Genomic DNA, 16065 nt, shown 5'->3' with positions numbered 1-16065 from the left:
AGGCGGGGTGGACCACTTGAGGTCAGGAGTTCAAGACCAGCCTGCCAATATGGTGAAACCCCATCTCTACTAAAAATACAAAAATTAGTATGGTAGCAGGCGCCTGTAATCCCAGCTACTCCAGAGGCTGAGGCAGGAGAATCGCTTGAACCCAGTAGGTGGAAGTTGCAGTGAGCTGAGATTGCACCACTGCACTACAGCCTGGGTGAAGAGCAAGAATCGGTCTCAAAGCAAAAACAAAAACAAACAAATGAAAAGACTTTCTCAGCAATATGGTATGGACAACATAGCAAGACCACACCTCTACAAAAATGTGGCGGTGCATGCCTGCAGTCCCAGCTAATCAGGAGGCTGAGGCGGGAGGATCACTTGAAGGCTACAATGAGCTATGAAGGCACCACTGCACTCCAGTGTGGATCACAGAGCAAGACCCCAGCTCTAAAAAAAAAAATAGGCCAGGTATGGTTGCTCATGTCTGTAACCCCAGCATTTTGGGAGGCCAAGGCAGGCAGATCGCTCAAGCCCAGAAGTTTGAGAACAGCCTGAGCAACATGGTAAAACCCCATCTGTACTAAAAATACAAAAACTAGCCGGGCATAGTGATATATGCCTAGTCCCAGCTCCTTGTGAGGCTGAGGTGGGAGGATCACCTGAACTGGGGGAGGTCAAGGCTGCAGTGAGCCATGATCATGCCACTGCACTCCAGCCAACAGAGTGGGATCCTATCTGAATCAATCAAGAATTTCTCAGTAGTATAATACTCCAAAGTCTCCTCAGGCTGGAGTGCTTTTAGGAACTCCATAACCAAGACTCAAAGAATCTGTTAAGTTGCTCAAAAGAGCAAAGAAGAATGTGGTAGTGAGGACATCCTCTGAGTAACCTCAACATGATGGGGAAACAATTTCCTATGTCTCATAGAGCAAAAAGCAGGTAATTCACAGTCCAGGGAAGCAGCCCAACAGAGCTGTCACTCATGTGCTAAGAATCAAATATGACTTAGTTCAAGGAAATCACCATTTTCTAGGAAGCTATTTTAAACGGAGACTTTGACAAGTCTTTCAACCAACCCACAAGACCAGACAGGCAGGTCCGGGTAATCTAGTCAGCTGAAATATTTTAGCCCAGTTTTGAAAAAATGAAACAAAGCTCACTTGTTAGACTTAAGAAGAATGTGGATTTTTATCTATTTTACCAATCATGTGACTTACGCTGGAAAGGGAGGACTAGTGAAAAAACATATTTGGATTTGGGACTGGTGAAATGTTTAGGCTGACTCGAGCACATACTCTGCTTTCATGCGCCCAGCTGTGAATGCCGCCCTCCACATGTGGCCCTGAAGCTGTTTGAGTGCAGTGGTCTTTCGATCCAGGGACATCTGCCAGCACACATTATCTACCACGGCCTGGATCATCTGCTGCAGATCATCCACTCCATTCCCAGATGCTGCAGGGATAGGAACAGCCCCATCCAGGTGGGCGTCCTCTTCAGCCTTTAAGTCAGAAACAACATGATGTTTGTTTTTTGCTTATTCAAAAAAGAGTCATTTAAAACGAGACCCAAAACCCCAGCAGAACAACTTTCTCCATCATTAGCCCTAGTATGGCTGCAAATTGAAATAGCATATACTTTGGAGCTGATACAAATGATTCCTAAAAGAATGTGGATTAATAAATTTGCATTACCTTTCCTTTTGCTAAAAGCTGAAATTTAAACTGACAGGCATGTTGTTTATGAGAAGAGAGAGCACATAAAGATAGAATTAAGACTTGATTTGTTGATTCACTACTGGGATCAACAAACCAGGATTTTAACTCAATCTGATCATTTTCTCTGCACTATAACTAATTGAGAAAGAAACAAAGAAAATCTCATAAATTAGTTTATGCCTGGAATTCAGTGAAAAGAAGCTAGTGAAGTAATGAGGTTGGTTCACATTCAGTCTCCTATGATCTCCCACATCTTGCAAAAATCCTAATAGCCACTTAGAACAATGACCTTGTGACAAAGCAGTCCAATTTCTAAAGATACATATATACATATTTATATACAATAATGGGGGACTATGTATGTATGTTTCAACGAGGTTTTGACAACAAAAAAAGGTAAGGGAGGAAAGTAAAGTAAGTCCTCATTTAACATCATCAAAAGCATCCTCAAAAGGTGCTTGGAAACTGTGACTTCAAGTGACATGACCTTCTCAAATAATGTCATTTCCTTCAACATCATTTTGTTATAACATTTATGTGGGGAAAAAAATTGGTTTTGTTATAGTTGGTTTAAAATTGAAAATTGAAATTTAAGTGCCATTTCACTTAAAGTCAGTTTCCAAGAACCTAAAAACAACATTAAGTAAGGACTCATTGTATTTCAGATTAACCTGAGTTATCCAGAAAATTAAACAAACCCAAATATTCCATGCCCAAAGGACATAACTACATTTCGAATCCTAATTCCTAACAGTAAAACACCTACAGAGAGCATTCCACAGTATCCAATATAGAACTAACTAGAAAATAACTGCCAGTGAGTTAGCTCTGCAGACCTTTTAAGATCTTTGCCATTGAAGCAATTTTAACAAGAAAAACAACAGAGCAGGAGTTCCGTAGCACACAATGCGGAAGGAAAAGACAGACTGATGACTGGTGGGAAGAGAGCAGAACAAAGCACAGGAGACCAAAGGAGGTATGAGGGCTGGGTCAGAGTGAGCTGGGGTGAGGAGTCTGGAAAAGGAGTGTGGGTGTGAGGACCCAGGAGCACTGGAGAGGGGGCAGCAGGGGCCTGCAGTGAGGAAGGAGGGAGTGCAAAATGATGAAGTACTGTCACGGAGAATGACGTAGCTTGGATGTGTGTCCCTGCCCAAATTGCACATTGAAATGTAATCCTCAATGTTGGAGGTGAGGCCTAGTGGGAGGTGACTAGATCACGGAGATAGACTTCTCATGAATGGTTTATTTAGCACCATCCCCCTTGATGCTGTCCTCGCAATAATGAGTTCAGGCTGTTTTAAAGTATGTAGCACCTCCCCTCCCCACTCTCTTGCTCCTAACTTTCACCATGTGAGACGCCTGCTCCTGCTTTGCCTTTCATCATGACTAGAAGCTTCCTGAGGTCTCCCCAGAAGCAGATGCCACTATGTTTCCTGTATAGCCTGTAGACCTGTGAGCCAATTAAACCTCTTTTCTTAAAAATTACCCACTCTCAGGTATTTCTTTACAGCAATGTAAGAACAGACTAATATAGAGATGTTAATAAAAAATGTAGAGACTGCTCAAAACCTTTTGCATTCTACCCAGGAAGGACTTTTTTTTTTTTTTTTTTTTTTTTTTTTTTTGAGACAGAGTCTTGCTCTGTAGCCCAGGCTAGAGTACAGTGGCGCCATCTCGGCTCACTACAACCTTCGCCTCCCACGTTCAAGCAATTCTCCTGCCTCAGCCTCCCAAGGAGCCAGGACTACAGGTGCCTGCCACCACATCCAGCTAATTTTTTTATTTTTAGTAGAGGCAGGGTTTCACCATTTTGGCCAGGCTGGTCTCAATCTCCTGACCTCAAGTGATCCACCCACCTCAGTCTCCCAAAGTGCTGAGATTACAGGTGTGAGCCACCATGCCCAGCCTAGAGTTGCCTATTTCTAGAGCTATTTAAATTGCCTAAAAATGCCATATATTTGTAAACTTAAGCCCTTTCTGGGTGGGCTGGGGGTGGTAAGCTCATGCCTGTAATCCCAGCACTTTGGGAGGCCGAGGAGGGTGGATCACTTGAAATCAGGAGTTCTAGACCAGCCTGTCCAATGAGGTGAAACCCAATCCCCACTAAAAATACAAAAAATTAGCTGGGCATGGTGGCAGGCGCCTGTAGTCCCAGCTACTCGGGAGGCTGAGGGAGGAGAATCGCTTGAACCCAGGAAGCAGAGGTTGCAGTGAGCTAAGATCGCACCACCACACTCCGGCCTGTTCGACAAAGCGAGACATCATCTCAAAAAAAAAAAAAAAAAAAAAGAAAGAAAAAGAAAGAAAAAAAACAAAGAGCAACTCCAGAAACAACAAACTGACATGATCCAGCCTTTAATTATGTACTGTGAATTCCTAAGCAGGCAACTCACTAAGTCACTGCAACTTCCATCCCTTATCAAACCAGGGCACTTATTTTACAAAATGCTCATAGCATGTTCTAAATCTCCAGGTACTCTCATTTCTAAGACACTTGGGAATGTAAGCCAGAAATGTTCCAACCTGTTTCCTCAAAAGACTGACATCCTGCTGGCACTCCTCTTCTTCCCAATGTGTCTGCAGATACTCTTTAACATTTTCTTCGATGTAAGGAAATAAAATGTCCTGGATAAAAGAGTAAAAGAAAATACAAGAGTTAGCTTGTATCAGTTGTGCAAGATCCAGTTCTTCCACAATCTTACCTTACATAACTGTAACAAATAAATCAATGGAACTCTTTATAAAAATTGCTGCTGTGAATATAAGAGCAAGAAAGAGAGACAGAGGCCAAGAAACAAATAAACTAGACCAAGAGTTGGCAAACTACAACCTGCAGACCAAATCAAGTCCACTGCCTATTTTTGTAAATGAAGTTTTATTGGAACACAGCCACACTCATTTATTTAAATAATGTCTGTGGCTACTTTTACATCACAATGGCAGAATTCAGTATTTGCAACCAAGACCATAGGGCCTGCAAAGCGTAAAATCTTCACTGTCTTGTCCTTTACAGAAAAAGTCTCCCAACTATGGAACTAGATGGCTAGACCAAAGGTCCTTGAGTACATGGATCAAGTGTGTCTTGCTCACAGCTATATCCCCAATGCATACCACGTTATTGTACATATCACTCAAATAATCTGCTGAAAAGAATGGTACCCATGCATGACAAGTATTTAAAAACAAACAAACAAACAAACTTGATCACCATGACTCTTTCTTGGTAACCAGACTACCTTTGGAGTATCCTATAAGAAAGTGACATGCAGCCGGACGTGGTGCCTCACGTCTGTAATCCTAGCACTTTGGGAGGCCGAGGTGGGCGGATCACCTGAGGTCAGGAGTTCAAGACCAGTCTGGCCAACATGGTGAAACCCTGTCTCTACTAAAAATACAAAAATTAGCCAGATGTGGTGGCGGGCACCTGTAATCTCAGGTACTCGGGAGGCTGAGGCAGGAGAATTACTTGAACCTGGGAGGCGAAGGTTGCAGTGAGCCGAGATCCCACCATTATACTCCAGCCTGGGGGACAGAACGAGACTCCGTCTCAAAAAAAAAAAAAAAAAAAAAAAGATACACAAAACAATTCAGTAATAAATAACCTGTCAGTAATCCATGCATTAGGAATTTCTTTCCCAGTCAGGCTTCTACCTCTTCTTTTTACTAGCTGTGTTCAAATAACTTATGCTCCTGAGCCAGTTTTCTCATTTGCTACACAGGAATAATATGAGGCAAAGTCACTGGAGGACTGGACTGTCTAATGGAAGGCACCTGATATCTTACCACTTAATACATTCTTTTTTTTTTTCTTTTTTTTTGAGATGGAGACTTGCTTTGTTGCCCAGGCTGGAGCGCAGTGGTGAGATCTCGGCTCACTGCAGATCTTGGCTCACTGCAACCTCCTTCCGCCTCCCGGGTTCAAGAGATCCTCCTGCCTCAGCCTCCCAAGTAGCTGAGATTACGGCAACTGCCACCACACCTGGCTAATTTTTGTATTTTTAGTAGACATAGGGATTCACCATGTTGGCCAGGCTGGTCTTGAACTCCTGACCTCAAATGATCCACTGGCCTCAGCCTCCTAAAGTGCTGGGATTATAGGCGTGAGTCACTGTGCCTGGCAATATATTCTTAACATATTCTCCAGCACACACAGTTAAACTGAGCAAGGATCACCCAAATTTCATGATAAATAATAGCAGAGAAGTTCCCAGAAGATAAATCACAAGCAGAACCAACTTATTAATTCAACTTTCCTGAGAACCTACAGAGAGCAGGACACTGGAGTTACGAACCATAGCCAATCTTCTCAGAGAACTCAAGGAAATAAAAGGTGCAAGGTTTCAAACAATACTGAACATTTGGGAACAGCTTTAGAAGTTGGAGATTACTTTAGAGTTCCTTCCTGATCATCCAATATGCCCCTCCCCTCATCTATAAAATGCGCCACTGTACTGAGTCATCACACAAAGCTAGAATTTAGTATAACATCTGGACTATAAATATTATTTGCTGCCAGGCATGGTGGCTCATGCCTGTAATCCCAGCACTTTGGGAGGCCAAGGCAGGAAGACCACTTGAATCCAGGAGTTCAAAACCAGCCTGACCCTGTCTCCACAAAAATTAAAGAGCTAGCTGGGCTGGCGATGCACATCTGTAGTCCCAGCTACTTGGAGGGGCTGAGACAGGAGAATTACTTGACCCAGGAGGTTGAGGCTACAGTGAGCTGTGATTGCACCACTGCACTCCAGCCTGGGTGACAGAGCGAGACTCCTACTCAAAAAAAAAAAAAAATTATTTGCAGTCAACATGTTAGCAGACTGTACTATTTTAGTGCAAAAGGGTTACTGCATAAATGTATGTACATGGAATAATCAACTAAATTATGAAAATTTTATCCAATCTTTAAACATACTTATTGAGAATATCTGTAAGACAAATACAATGCCTTCAAGTTACTTATAAAATAGCCTGGCATGTGCTATCATAGATTATAAGAATTTTTGTTTTTTGAGACAGAGTCTTGATCTGTCACCCAGGCTGGAATGCAGTGGTGACAATCACAGCTCACTGCTGTCTAGAACTCCTGGACTCAAGAGATCCTCCCACCTCAGCCTCCTGAGTAGCCAGGATTACAGGTGTGCATCACCATGCCTTGCCAATTTTTAAAAAATTTTTTTGTAAAGACAAGATCTCGCTATGTTGCTCAGGCTGGTCTTGACTCCTGAGCTTAAGCAATCATCCCGCCTCAGCCTCCCAAAGTGCTAGGATTACAGGCATAAACCACCGTACCCATTGATGATAAATGTTTTATCTTCATTATAATCCACTTACAGATAATTTCAGAACACTATAGTATGACAAATATGCTACAATAAACTCAGGATTCTACAAATAAACGTGGGAATATTTTCAGTACACCAGGCACTTAAGGAGTTACCGTGATTTAGCAGTACATACAACAAAAGCCTATAGAACTAGAGTTATTTGCCTTGTAGGGGAATATGATTAAATTCCACTAGATGTTACAGGGGACACTGTGCAAGCAGCAATTTATATTACTCTACACAGCTCAGTGATAGCTTACTGAAAGAGCCAAGAAATTTTGAAGATCTAATTACATTAGTTGCCTTGGCCGGGCGCAGTGGCTCACGCCTGTAATCCCAGCACTTTGGGAGGCCGAGGAGGGAGGATCACAAGGTCAGGAGATCGAGACCACCCTGGCTAACACGGTGAAACCCCGTCTCTACTAAAAATACAAAAAATTAGCCGGGTGTGGTGGTGGGCGCCTGTAGTCCCAGCTACTCGGGAGGCTGAGGCAGGAGAATGGCGTGAACCCAGGAGGCGGAGCTTGCAGTGAGCCGAGATTGCGCCTCAGCACTCCAGCCTAGGCGACAGAGCAAGACTCCGTCCCCACTCCCCCCCCCCAAAAAAAATACATTAGTTGCCTTGTAAATGTTTAGAAGTTCAAATATGGATATGTTTTTTTTTTTTTTTTTTTTTTTTTGAGACGGAGTCTCCCTCCGTAGCCCTGGCTGGAGTGCAGTGGCGCCATCTCGGCTCACTGCAAGCTCCGTCTCCCGGGTTCACGCCATTCTCCTGCCTCAGCCTCCCAAGTAGCTGGGACTACAGGCGCCCACCACCACGCCCGGCTAATTTTTTGTATTTTTAGTAGAGACGGGGTTTCAGAGTGTTAGCCAGGATGGTCTCGATCTCCTGACCTCGTGATCCGTCTGCCTCCGCCTCCCAAAGTGCTGGGATTACAGGCGTGAGCCACCGCGCCCGGCCTACGGATATGCTTTATGGTCACGTGGTTGTTTTAATGAAAAGGTCATAGAATTAGTAAAAATCAAACTGTTAGTGGCCGGGCGCGGTGGCTCAAGCCTGTAATCCTAGCACTTTGGGAGGCCGAGACGGGCGGATCACGAGGTCAGGAGATCGAGACCATCCTGGCTAACACAGTGAAACACAGTGAAACCCTGTCTCTACTAAAAAATACAAAAAAAACTAGTAGGGCGAGGTGGCGTGCGCCTGTAGTCCCAGCTACTCGGGAGGCTGAGGCAGGAGAATGGCGGGAACCCGGGAGGCGGAGCTTGCAGTGAGCTGAGATCCGGCCACTGCCCTCCAGCCTGGGCGACAGAGCGAGACTCCGTCTCAAAAAAAAATCAAACTGTTGTTACAATATTTACTTATCTCCTTTGAATAAAACAGGTAATAAAAGGTACCTCCTAAAAATTGTGCTGAGAGGCCAGGCCAACATAGTGAAATCCCGTCTCTACTAAAAATACAAAAATTAGTCGGGGCGTGGTGGTGCGCGCCTATAGTCACAGCTCCTCAGGAGGCTGAGGCAAGAGAAACGCTTGAACCCCGGAGGCGGAGGTTGTAGTGAGCTGAGATGCCACTGCACTGCAGCCTGGGTGACAGAGTGAGACTCCCTCTCAAAAAAAAAAAAAAAAAAGAAAGAAAGAAAGAAAGAAAAGAATAGTGCTGAGAATACAGCTACATAAACAAACTACTTTAAAAGCTTTCCAACAGGGCGCGGTGGCTCACGCCTGTAATCCCAACACTTTGGGAGGGATCACGAGGTCACGAGATTGAGACCATCCTGGCTAACACTGTGAAACCCCGTCTCTACTAAAAATACAACAAATTAGCCGGGTGTGGTGGCGGGCGCGGTGGCGGGCGCCTGTAGTCCGAGCTACTCGGGAGGCTGAGGCAGGAGAATGGTGTGAACCCGGGAGATGGACCTTGCAGTGAGCTGAGATCGCAACACTGCACTCCAGTCTGGGCGACACAGAGAGACTCCGTCTCCCACAAAAAAAAAAAAAAAAAAAAAAAAAAAAAAAGCTTTCCAAGGCTGGACGCGGTGGCACCAGCCTGTAATCCCAGCTACTTGGGAGACTGAGGCAGGAGAATCACTTGAACCCGGAAGCAGAAGTTGTAGTGGGCCCAGATCACACCACTGTACTCCAGTCTGTGACACGGGCAGACTGTCTCAAAAAATAATAAATATTAAAAGCCCTCCAAGGGAACTATACAACGCAAATGATTTATAGTACTTGAGAACTTAATATTCTTTAGAAAACAAATTAAACAACACAAAGGCAATATTGGTGGGCTATTTTTTTTTGTTTGTTTTTTTGAGACGGAGTCTGGCTGTGTCGCCCAGACTGGAGTGCAGTGGGGCGATCTCGGCTCACTGCAAGCTCTGCCTCCCGGGTTCACACCATTCTCCTGCCTCAGCCTCCCGAGTAGCTGGGACTACAGACACCTGCCACCACACCCGGCTAATTTTGTATATTTTTAGTGGAGATGGGGTTTTACTGTGTTGACCAGGATGGTCTCCATCTCCTGACCTCGTGATCCGTCTGCCTCCGCCTCCCAAAGTGCTGGGATTACAGGCGTGAGCCACCGCACCCGGCCCCCATTGGTGGGCTATTATTTCTTTTTTTTTTTTTGGAGTGCAGTGGCATGATCTTGGCTCACTGCAACTTCCGCCTCCTGGGCTCAGGTGATCCGCCCACCTCAGCCTCCTGAGTAGTCAGGACTACAGGTATGAGCCACCACACCCAGCTAATTTTTTAAATTTTTACTAGAGATGGGGTTTCGCCACGTTGGCCAGGCTCATCTCAAGCTCCTGGACTCAGGCAATCATCCTACCGCAGCCTCCCAAAGTGCTGGCATTACAGGCATGAGCCACCATGCCCAGCCCCACATAAATTTATTTTGCTTTTTATTCTCTAACATTAATAGAGACATAGGCCCGGGCTCGGTGGCTCCACCTGTAATCCCAGCACTGTGGGAGGCCAAGGCCAGCGATCACTCGAGGTCACGAGTTTGAGATCAGCCTGGCCAACATGGTGAAACCCCGTCTCTACTAAAAACAAAAACTTAGCCAGGTGTGGTGGCTGGCGCCTGTAATCCCAGACACGAGAATTGCTTGAACCCAGGAGGCAGAGGTCGCAGTAAGCCAAGATCACGCCACTGCATGCCAGCCTGGGCGATAGAGCAGGACTCTGTCTCAACAACAACAAACAAAATTAAGTGGCTTGATGGTTCCTAAATATAAATCACATCATACAAACAATTAATAAAACAGGTTACAAACAGTATGTAAAGCATAATCTTATTTAGGGGGATATTTAACACACTGAACAAAATATAAGAGAACATGAAAAATGTTTACAAAGGTTCTCTCTGGGTTATGACATTAAAAGAAACTTTTTTGCGTATCTCTTTTCTACAATAAAAATGTACAACCTTAATAGTGCAAAAAGTTAGCAAAATTAAATGTTAAAAAAAAAAATCAGAGATTGCCGACAGTGCTTTTCTTTTTTCTCTTTTTTTTCTGAGACAGTCTTGCTCTGTCAGCCAGGGTGGAATACAGTGGTGCGATCTCAGCTCACTGCAACCTCCACCTCCTGGGTTCAAACAATTCTGCCTTGGCCTCCTGAGTAGCTGGAATTACAGGTGTGCGCCACCACGCCCAGCTGATTTTTGTATTTTTAGTAGAGACGGGGTTTCTCCATGTTGGCCAGCTGGTCTTGAATTCCTGACCTCTGAGATCCCCCCATTTTGGCCTCCCAAAGTGCTGGGATTACAGGAGCCACCACCAAGCTGGCCTGCTGACAGTGTTTTAAACAAAATCACCCCCTACAAAGAAAAATAATTAAAGGCTGTATCCAGAGAATAAAATTACGGGAAATTACATGCAACGGACAAGAAGAGCCAGTTATCTGAGGCAGTATGACTGAGGAATTTAGCAAAATCCAAATTCCAATCAGAGTGACTAGACTGTGACTTCAACAGAACAGAGCTTATCAGCACAGGTAGTGAATCAGCTATACTATGATCAATCTGAAGAACCACATTTGTGCTGAGCCACTTTTCTTCCCTGGCTCAAATACACTTACTTTGATGATCTTGCCACCTAGCATCTTTCTCTATTAAAGTTAGCCTTCCCATGCAGTCTTCCCACAGATGTTTACTGTCAGATGTCTGTGATAATATTAGGAGAATGTAATATATTAGGTTTTTTTAATTTACTGTTTTTTTTCTTCTTCTTCTTTTTGTAGAGACAGAGTCTCACTACATTGCCCAGGCGGGTCTTGAACTCCTGGGCTTAAGTGATCCTCCCATCTCAACCTCTCAAAGTGCTGGGAGTAAATAACTGTCACAAGATCTGATGGTTTTATTTTATTTTATTTATTTTTTGAGATGGGAGTCTCGCTCTGTTACCCAGGCTGGAGTGCAGTAGCGCAATCTCGCCTCACTGCAAGCTCCGCCTCCCAGGTTCACGCCATTCTCCTGCCTCAGCCTCCGGAGTAGCTGGGACTACAGGTGCCCGCCACCACATCCAGCTAATTGTTTGTATTTTTAGTAGAGACAGGGTTTCACCATGTTAGCCAGGATGGTCTTGATCTCCTGACCTCATGATCCACCCGCCTCGGCCTCCCAAAGTGCTGGGATTACAGGCGTGAGCCACCGCGCTCGGCAATCTGATGGTTTTATAAAGGAGAGCTCCCCTGAACATGCCCTCTTGCCTGCCACCATGTAAAACGTCCCTTTGCTCTTTGTCTTCCACCGTGATCATGAGGCCTCCCCAGCCATGTGGAACTGTGAGTTCATTATACCTCTTTCCTTTATCAACTACCCAGTCTCAGGTATGTATTTATTAGCAGCATGAGAACAGACTAATACACCAAGCTTAGTTTAAATACTTTTAACAATGAAAATTGCTACTTCTTGGAGTGGTCCATGCTATCTGCCAGATAGTTTCAGCAGTTGTGGTGTTAGAATTGCTCCTCAAATAGGCTTCCTGAAGACCATAGTAGGAGCTATCAAGAAGTTTCTGTGTTCTGGCTGCCACATGGTCTCAGGAATTAAAATCCTACTGTCCTCATCTTCATGGGGGTAAACAGGGCTGGACCCACACAAGGGATGTAAGTTGAAAACTGAAACCTTAGGAATGAACATCAGATTTCACATGTGCATTCAAAATGAATCAATCAATGTTGTGCTGATAAGACAAAAGATAATCCCATTAAGGAGATTAAATTATAATTAACAAAAGATATGCTGTTATCTAATTAAGTGCAATGAATCACACTGAACAAAGGATGGTTATCAGTACAGAAGGGCTAGTAATTGGAGTAAGGTTTTAAGCAGCAGCACAAAAGAGACAGAATATCTCCATTATCTCCAATGAGTTCCAGAGAGGGAAACTGACTGGCCCAGAGTCCTAGTCCTTAACAGTGGAGGGGAAAAGAAGGCATTCACATTCATCTCCTTGAATCTGCCTAACATCCTTGCAAGGTAAGCCCTTTTTCATAGATGAAGAAACTGAGGTTCAAAGACGTTTCACTGCGGGTGCAGAGTAAAGCCAGGACTCAAACCCAGGCCTATCAAACCCCAACACCTGAAGCCATCCAGCTCTCACGGATGAATGACTTCAAGGAACACTACTCACTAGGATCATCTAACTCCCTGGATCTTGACAGCATATTCTTTATGGAAATTTCTAATATAGCTTTGATTCCCCAAAGAGGTTTCATACTAAGAAAATGAGAGATTATGGTTCACCCAGCAGTTCTGTAACATTTCCTATAAAGTATCAGCAATAATAATTCAAGAAGTTATAGTAATGGGAGTAATTGCCAACATTTACTGAGCACTTAGTATGACAAGCACTTCTCTTTTCTACCTAATAATCACTCCTGGCCGGGCGCGGTGGCTCAAGCCTGTAATCCCAGCACTTTGGGAGGCCGAGACGGGCGGATCACGAGGTCAGGAGATCGAGACCATCCTGGTTAACATGGTGAAACCCCGTCTCTACTAAAAAAAAAATACAAAAAACTAGCCGGGCGAGGTGGCGGACGCCTGTAGTCCCAGCTACTCGGGAGGCTGAGGCAGGAGAATGGCGTGAACCCGGGAGGCGGAGCTTGCAGTGAGCTGAGATCCGGCCACTGCACTCCAGCCTGGGTGACAGCGCGAGACTCCGTCTCAAAAAAAAAAAAAAAAAAAAAAAAATAATCACTCCTTTGTGATCTTATCTAATTCCATGACTTTAAATACCATTTATACTAATGATCCCCAAATTCTTACCTTTGGCTTGGACCTTTTCCAAATGCCTACCCAATATCCCCACTTGGATGTCTATTAAGTATCTCAAACTAAACACGTCTGAAACCACACTCTTGATTCCATCCCTTAATCCTCCTTCTCCCCCTACATATCCACATCACAGTAAATGACAGAGCCATCCTTCTAGATGCTCAGGCCAAAAACCTTAGAGTCATCTTTGACTCCTCTTTCTCTCAAACTCCACATCCAACCAATCCATCAGCAAATTCCATCAGTTCTACCTTCAAAATGTATTCAGATCCAATCACTTCTCACCACTGCCACCAGGAAGCATTCAAAATTTACTCAACTTACTGATAATGCATGGCCTGAATAATGTCATTTTAATCTTCATAATAACCCTATGAAATAGGAGCTCCTACTTCCTCCATTTTTCAAAGGCACATAAAGTTTAAGTACAAATTAACAAACTGGGATTACAGTTTATCAATCAGGTCTTTCTTTTTGAGTTTGTAGAGTCAGATCCCTGGAATCTACCCCCTATCAGATCAGGGGATGAACATCTTTACCCCCATCAAAGGGATCTAATTAGCTTCCTGAACTTACAACGACTTGGACCCATACGAGACCAGCCCAGGGAGTTATCGAGTCTCTTGGAGTCCAAGTATACACAAGCTTAACTGTCAAACACTGTTCTGATAGTGAGCTCCAAAGTCCCACCCAAGGTCTCAATGCTGAAATTACCATTAGTTTCCAAACCGCACGCCTTAGTTTCTCTTTACTCAGTAAAGGGGTATCAGGTCCACACTTTTTAGACTTAAGAAAATGAACTTGTTAGAAGGTCACATTATGAATCACTGGAAAGAAAATCAAGCTAAGAAATGAACCCCTCATGCACATACGTAGAAGGCAAACAACCCCCTTCTGTCCTAAACATGTTCTGTCTTCGAAAAGAAACCCATTTTCCTGAAATGGTGTCACCTAGGAAAGGTCCAGAGAGGAGCCAGGAAGGCCTCTGAGGATAAAGCTACCAAGTTTCCACACAACTCTTTAGTGAGCTGATGGGAAAATGGTGCAATAGGATTAGGGCGGGTTGGTTTCCATTCCTCTTCTGACCTGCACCTCCACCAAAACCAATTTTGAAAATAAAATGAGTTGATAAATGTGAAATTCAAAGTTTCATATAGAAATAACCTTTTATTGTAAAAAAGAATACTCTTTTTTCTTTAGTGGAGTGGTAACACAGGGTAAGCTGTAAGGATAGAAAATGTTAAGACCCATCAGACAAAGAAGCAAGCACTTTTCAGGGCTAAACACAGGGTATCATTTTAAGTCTGTATGAGCAAGATAAAATCCAGCCTATGTATTTAAAATATAGGGGTTATAGCTTAAAATTGGTGCCCCGTTTAAAAATTGTTATTTATTTTTTTGATCATGCCACTGCATTCCAGCTCTGTCACCTAGGCTGGAATGCAGTAGCACAATCATGGCTCACCACAGTCTACCTCCTGGGCTCAAGTGATCCTCCCACCTCAGCCTCCTGAGTAGCTGGGATTATAGGTGCACACCACCATGTCCAGCCAATTTTTTATTCTTTGTAGAGATGGGGTCTCCCTATGTTGCCCAGGCTGGTCTTGAACTGCTGGACTCAAGTAATCTCCTTGCCTCGGCCTTTCAAAATGCTGGGATTACAGGTGTGAGCCACCATGTCCAACCCCTTTTACTCAATCAGTCTGACTATATATCTTTCAAAGATCTCTATGACTTTACTATGTACCTAGGGAAAAAAACAGAAGGAATATTCACCAAACTCTTAATGGTCACCTCTGGGTGGTAGGAGCATATCAGGGCTTTCACTACTCTTCTTTATCTCTATATCATACTCTTCTTTATCTGCAATTTTATAATCAAGGTGAACTAATTTTCTAGGAAGAATATTTGGGGAGGGTAGGAAAACCTTTCCTCTAGTCTTACATTAACAGATGCAAGTTTCTATAGAATAACATATTTCACTTTTTATCTTAATTTTGTTAATAAAATTTTCTCTTTTATGACATTTAATTTCCATTATCAGCTGGTTTCATCCTCTAAAACTTGTAGGTTTTGGAAATGTTGAGTCAATGAATTCCAATGCCACTCTAGAAACACTTTCAGTTAAATCGTCCAAATACAATAAAGTACCACCTTGAGGAAATCTGAAATAGCAAGGATTGTAGAGTGTGGAAGAAACTGAATCCCAGTCCCTCCCACACCCATTCCAGAATGCATATCACCATCACCCAGCATGTACGGCATGCCTGATATGTAAGCACTGTGTGAGGCTCTGGTCCTTGCCCTTGAGGAGCGTTCCATATAGCCTGGAAAAGAGGACACACATGCAACATCACAAGTCAGCTACTGGCTCCAGTAGCAAACACTATACATGGTACTGACAATGAGTACAGAGGACGTGCTTAAATAGGTCCTTTACAAGCAGAGGTAGCTCTTACTTCCATATTCCCACAGCTTAGCACAATAAGTAATTTTTTTTAAGTTAATGAGTGCATGAGCCCCACACTTGGGGAGGAAAAGGTATGACATTCCAAGTTGGAAGAATGGTGGCAGCAAGAAAGGGCATGATTGGAATGTGCATGTTCAGCTATGTAAAGTGTAAAGGAAGAGAGGGATAGAAAGTTGGAAAACCCAATTTGTTGAGCTCTCATCTCACAGCCAATGGGAGACTACAGAGGACTGTGATTGTGCAAAGGTAACCTATTTATGTAACTGTCTTCCTTTCTAG

The 16065-nt window shown here is 43.7% G+C and overlaps 1 protein-coding gene across 2 annotated transcripts in view; it reads right to left on the bottom strand.

Annotated features, from left to right (window-relative positions):
• The window catches only part of ENOPH1 (enolase-phosphatase 1), a 35900-nt gene that overhangs the window by 12184 nt on the left and 7651 nt on the right, over nucleotides 1-16065 (bottom strand). For both annotated transcript variants that reach the window (XM_050790168.1, XM_050790167.1), the window contains exons 2-3: nucleotides 4230-4331; nucleotides 1287-1489 (exon numbers count right to left, since the gene is read on the bottom strand). In XM_050790168.1, coding sequence (XP_050646125.1) covers nucleotides 1287-1489; nucleotides 4230-4331 — 305 coding nt within the window. The remainder of the gene's footprint in view (nucleotides 1-1286; nucleotides 1490-4229; nucleotides 4332-16065) is intronic.

This window comes from Macaca thibetana, chromosome 5 (genome assembly GCF_024542745.1).
Source record: "Macaca thibetana thibetana isolate TM-01 chromosome 5, ASM2454274v1, whole genome shotgun sequence".
NCBI lineage: Eukaryota > Metazoa > Chordata > Mammalia > Primates > Cercopithecidae > Macaca > Macaca thibetana.
The sequence above is the reverse complement of the archived record's forward strand: the minus strand, read 5'-3'. Positions and strand labels throughout refer to the sequence as shown.